Source organism: Mandrillus leucophaeus, unplaced genomic scaffold (assembly GCF_000951045.1).
Source record: "Mandrillus leucophaeus isolate KB7577 unplaced genomic scaffold, Mleu.le_1.0 Scaffold40, whole genome shotgun sequence".
Lineage (NCBI taxonomy): Eukaryota > Metazoa > Chordata > Mammalia > Primates > Cercopithecidae > Mandrillus > Mandrillus leucophaeus.
The window spans coordinates 2,721,080-2,726,935 of NW_012104254.1; the positions used below are offsets into that span (position 1 = coordinate 2,721,080).

At 41.5% G+C, this 5,856-nt stretch overlaps 1 protein-coding gene across 1 annotated transcript in view; it reads right to left on the minus strand.

The window, feature by feature from the left end:
* Positions 1-4,124: 4,124 nt before the first annotated feature.
* The window catches only part of HOXD1 (homeobox D1), a 3,239-nt gene continuing 1,507 nt past the window's right edge, over positions 4,125-5,856 (minus strand). The window contains exons 2-3 of the mRNA XM_011991957.1: positions 5,581-5,856; positions 4,125-5,226 (exon numbers count right to left, since the gene is read on the minus strand). Coding sequence (XP_011847347.1) covers positions 4,892-5,226; positions 5,581-5,856 — 611 coding nt within the window. The 3' untranslated portion in view covers positions 4,125-4,891. The remainder of the gene's footprint in view (positions 5,227-5,580) is intronic.

Consider the following 5,856-nt stretch of genomic DNA (forward strand, 5'->3'; position numbering starts at 1 on the left):
CAAACTCTGTCTCAAAAAAAAAAAAAAAAAAAAAGAAGAAGAAGAAGAAAAGAATGATGTTCTTACTGGGTATGACAGTGCATGCCTAAATTCCCAGCTACTTGGGAGGCTGAGGCAGGAGGGTCACTTAAACCCGAGAGTTCAAGACCAGCCTGGGCAACAAAACGAGATCCCATTTCTAAGAAAAGAAAAATAATAATGTTATTTTTTCAGGGTCCTTTACTTCAGCCTCAGTGATTCCATTCTAGGAAATGTTTAGATGCTAACAATGTGGCTGCATTGTCTCCAGCTATATCTTTCTCTTCTGTTCATATCTTTGAGAAGAAAACGCAACAGAAGAGGACCTCTAGGATGAGGTAGGGTTCCCATTCTAACGCAGTGAAGTAAGACCACTAGTTAAAGTCAGCCACCCAGTAGCCCAGAAGAGCACAGTGAGATTGAGATGTTAAGACAGTAGAACAGAGTGCCAACCTGCCCTTGTCCCCATTATCCACTATTTGATGCGTTTGAAGAGTAACAGTGACTCTGGCTCTAAGATGTTAGAGAAAAGCAGTCATTGCTATTATCTCACAGGCAATGATGGCAGTGGAGAAAAAGCAATGGTTTCAAGGAAGGGGCAGATATGGATTTACTATGAACCCAGTGAAATTTAAACTTCACTAACTTGAACCATTCCACATCCTGGGAATTTTGTATTAACAATTTTGTATTTTTTTCCTTAAAGAGGTTTCCCCAAATTGTATAAGCGTAGGCTCTACAAAATCCCTAAGAATTCAATGTGCTAAAGAGTCTAGTACCTTCTAGAAATGCCACAAAAATGTCAGTTTTAATAAACTTGTAATAGTTTATTAGCTATTACAAGTCCAAATGACTCTCTTCGGCCCTTCTTTCCAAAATATATCAGTAAGATTTCTAGAAGGCAAAGAGATTGTGTTGAAATCTTTACAAACTAAGTAATAGACCTTCCTTCCACACCAATATTTAAGATTTTCATCCTCTTGGTTCATTATTGAATCTAGTCAAACAGTTTCTATAGAAATTTTATTTCTGAATAACACGTACAATGTAATAAGCAATTACAAATGAGATGTTGACATAGAGTTATTTTGCAGATTATGTTGCATGTTCATGACTTGAAAACATTAGATAGAGGTAAAAACCATGAACATCTTTGTTTCTATTTAGACGGATATTTATCTTTATTTGTGAGATATGACCACTATGGTTTTACTTTAAAACCACAAATAAAGTTTTAACAATGGGCATTTTTCTTGTTGAGAGGTCTGTGGTCAGACTGAACATCTCTCGGAACCTGATTAGATCCTGAGGTTTTCAAATTCAATATTCAGCAAATATAGATCATTTCTTTGGCCAAAAGAAATAATTAAGAACTTCAGAGCTAATGCAACTCTCCTGAGCCTGCTTCTGTTTTTTTGGATGACATGATAATCAGACAGCCTCTTCTGTGTTGCTTCTCACCACGTTTGAGATTGAGACAGCATAAATCACACACAATCTTTTGAAACTCTAGGTGACATTGCTTTAGGTTTTTATATCAGCAAAGCCTTCATTTTCTAGTACTCAACTTATGGGAATTTTATATATTATTAAATGCTTTCCTTTTCCTCACTCCCAATTATCCTGATCCAGGAAAGTAGACACATGGTCATTATGTGAAGACGAAGGAACATTGAATAGTTAATTATACAACAGCCAGAACTGTCCACAGTATATTCATCCTTGTAACAGATTTCTGGAGGGTAAATTAGCATATTTAGTTAGAAATCTTGTAAAATAGAAATGGGATTGTTTGAGTAGCTGCAGTTTACATAGTAACCTCACACTTCATGGAGATCTGACTCAAAATAACACAAGGCTTAAAAAAATGGGAAAAGGAATGCTCTGTAAATGATCCACATTGCCTAGGTAACTCCACTGACAAGATGTATTTGATAGCGTCTAAAATCCTCTTTTCCTGTATAAACACAGTGTCACTGTAATCCTAGAGAGTACATTTGCTTTCTCTTAGAACCTAACTCCCTTCAAATGATAGGTCTAAAATAAAATATGCAGAAGTCATTAAATTGTAGCATTTTCATTGCTGGGAGGGACCTCCAGAGGTCACCTAGTTCATCCCGATCTCCAGCCAGGACTCTTCCTAATACTGAATATAGCTGTACAGTGATCTGCATTAAGAAAGCTTTTAAAGATCCCTGGGGTTGGGCAAAAAATAGCTAATATTGGCCTGATTCATAGAACAGCATTATACGAATGTCATAATAGCCACCCTCATCAAGAAAGACATCCATCAGGGCTAAGTGCTAGTACTCGCTTCAGAAGGAAAAGCTTTATTTTCTCAGAGAAAATGGTGGTAGATTAAGGAGATGACCAAGCATGTTGGTATTTTGTTGTTGTTGTTGTTTAGGTGTACATTTAAATGCTTATCAAAAAGGAAACATTGTCATGTCAAAGACCACTGCAGGGAAGCCCAGAGGTGGCTGTAAGCAAGCAGATCACAAGTCCTTTAACAAGTTCTTTCAAATAGCAGCAGAGCTCAGAGGGGGGGCTGTTGTTTCAAACAAGATTCAATTAGCATCAAGTTATTGAAGGGCAGATGGGGAAACATAAGAATAATATTGACAGACCTGCTTTTTAAGCAATATCTTTTCCCTCTAATCAGCTGAGTTTGTTAGAGCTGATCATTTCTTCAACTCCACTCAATTATAGGTGCAAAGAATGAGAACTTCAGTGTAACTCCAATTTTCTAAGAGAACTAATCACATTGCTGTTTTATAGAAAAGGTAATCTTTCACAGTTGCTTAGATTTAAAGCATTATGCTGGAATCTAGAAATATAGCTAAAAGAGCTGAGGTTCTTATCTGAATTATTTGGGCCTTTAAGCCTTTCTGTTGAACTAAAGAAAGAATTTAAAGATACAGCTGTAAAATGAGGAAAATAACCTACTCCCCAAAATTGTCTCAAGTATCCACTTGATTCTGTGTGTTTATGTTGCATCTTTTTCTCATATTTCTGCAAGGTTATATAAACTCTAGTCAATTATGAATGCCTCCATGATGAGAAATGGGAGGTTGGGTGGAAATAGATTAGAGAATAGGTTTTGTGGGTTTTTTTAACCACATACTCTCTTGTCAACTTTCAAATTTTGTGCTTGTACCTCTTCCAAAGAATTCATTTGAAAATATTTCATTTTTGAAATCAGAAAGGCACTGTCTGTGCTCTCTCAGCCAGATACTCAGTCTGGGTTACAGGAAGTAGAAATTTGTGACTACTAGCCTTTCCCAGCCTCCTTTGCAACTCTTGACTTTGGAAATGGGAATTCAGCCACTGAGAACTTTTTGATGTGCAGCTGCCTTTCTCAGGGAACACTAACCAAGAAACAAAGTCTTCAGGTCACCTTTCCTCTTCCTTTTGTGAGGACAGAAGACAAAAGTACAAGATCTCCCTGAAGTGTGTCCTTGGCTTTACAACATTCCACAGTAGGCACCTAACACTTGAGTTAATGTGCAGACTACACACCTACCATAAAACTAGGACACTCAAGGCAAGGAAAGTATTTCCATAGTTACTTGGACATTTGGCAGAGTAGTTTTCTCTCTTAAACTACTGAGATAATTGTCCATAACTTGCTGGGCACGTACACAACCTGTAGGAAGTATTATTTTTAAAAGTTATCCACCGGGCGCCGTGGCTCACATTTGTAATTCTAGCACTTTGGGAGGCCGCGGTGGGCGGATCACCTGAGGTCAGGAGTTCGAGACCAGCCTGGCCAACATGGTGAAACCCCCATCTCTACTAAAAAAAATACAAAAAAATAGCTGGGCGTGGTGGCTTATGCCTGTAATCCCAGCTACTAGGGAGGCTGAGGCAGGAGAATCACTTGAACCTGGGAGGCAGAGGTTGTGGTGAGCCAAGATTGTGCCACTGCAGTCCAGCCTGGGCAACAGAGCAAGACTCCATCTCAAAATAAATAAATAAATAAATAAATAAAGTTATCAACATAAACAAATTCTCATAGCAGAATCAAGAAAATTCAAATACAGGAAACTGAATCAACTTTAAAGAAAGAGAATCATGATTAAAGAATGTAAGAAAAGCAGACAGCAGCAGATTCTACAATTTTTATTACAAAAAAAAAACCCTTTACATGCTATGACATTAAATGTCACTTACAAGGTCACTGCAAGCAAATCGTTTTTAAAAATATACATACTGTATATATTTACATTCAAGTTTGATAATATTTGTCAAGATATAGTTCAGATTCTACTCTTTACCCACTCTGTGGATTTCTTTATCTAGTAACTAAACAGCGATTGTATCATCACTCAGGCACATAGAGAGGTAGAAACCACATTTTAAAGGAAAAAAAAAAATGGAGTGCAAATGTGAAGATCATTGAAGCAGCTTAGCTACATCAAGGAGACCCTAACTAGCTTTGGTCATCTCAAAAAGCTGAATATATGTAGCCTTGTCCTTTAAATTAAAACCAGAAAAACTTTGGGCAGGTGCTCTTCTGAGCACATCAGAGTGCTGACAGAACTCAGCAGCTAATGGTCTGCCACTCTGCAACGAGAATTGCATATGACTAAGTGAGGCAAAGATAGCAGCAGAGCTGGGCTGGCAACTGGGCACCTTTTCCCTGATAAGACACAAATCATAACCAAACAAGTGGCTTACAAGACAGCCAATTAATATCTGGACATATAGTCTGGGATTCAGAAGCCAACTAAAGTACTTCATTTCCCAAGTGAAACCCCTATTCATTTCTGTTCTCCCACCTCCATCCCAAACTGAGCTCCTAAGTCTAGATAGGGGTGGGGGTGACCTGGGACTTCTGCAGGCCACAGTTTTTCGGTCCCAAGTCCCGGCCTCACGAAGGCTCTTGGGACTGAGAAGGGCTGCCGGGGTTCTTGATAAACTTGGTGGGGGTTGTTCCAGAGAGGGGAAGTTGGAGGGGAGCCACAGGAATGGCCGTGGCCAGAAGCCCTTCTCGTTCCCTTTTCTTCTGTTTCATCCTGCGGTTCTGGAACCAGATTTTGACTTGCGTGTCATTCAGTTGCAAGCAGTTGGCTATCTCGATGCGTCGGGCTCGAGTTAAGTACTTATTGAAATGAAACTCTTTTTCCAGTTCTGTCAGTTGCTTGGTGCTGAAATTCGTGCGGATCGCGCTGGACGGGTTAGCGGTCCCATACTGGGCGAGTTTGCCTGCAACGTAAAGACAGGGCGTCAGCCAGGCCAGAGGCCGGGGACAGAACGTGGGTGAGCAGTGGAGCTAGGTAGAATCAAAGTCCCAGCGCAGCCCTCCTGGGTTCCTAGCAACACAGTTTGTGCCAGGAGAAATTTCACGGAGAGCTCCTTCCTGAAATTTTCTCAATGCCTGGCACATTTTCCGAGTCTGTACTCGAGGCAGACTCAATGGAATTCGCCCAAGAACGTGTCTTCTCCGCAAAACCCAAACCGCTGTCTGGAGAGGCAGCGGCACCACGCTCCCAGCGCATTTCCGCGAGGGAGCCTCCGTCCCCAACCCCAGGTGACCCCATCCAAGGCCCGCGGACTTACTTTTCTTAGAGGCGTTCCTCTTCACTTTCATCCACTCGAACGTGCTGAAGGCGGCGGGGAGGCCGGAGGCGGGAGAGACGGACTTGGGGTAGGTGCCTGGGGCCGGGGATGCGGTCTGGAAAGCACCAGGGTGGCCGTCGGCTGGCTCTTTGAGACACGCCGGGAAGGGGCCGGGCTCGCCGAAGGCCGCGTAATCCACCTGGCCGCTGAGGAGGAATGAGCCGCCGCCCGAGAAGACGGCCGAGGTGGCGTAGTGGACGTGAGCCCCGCCGTCGT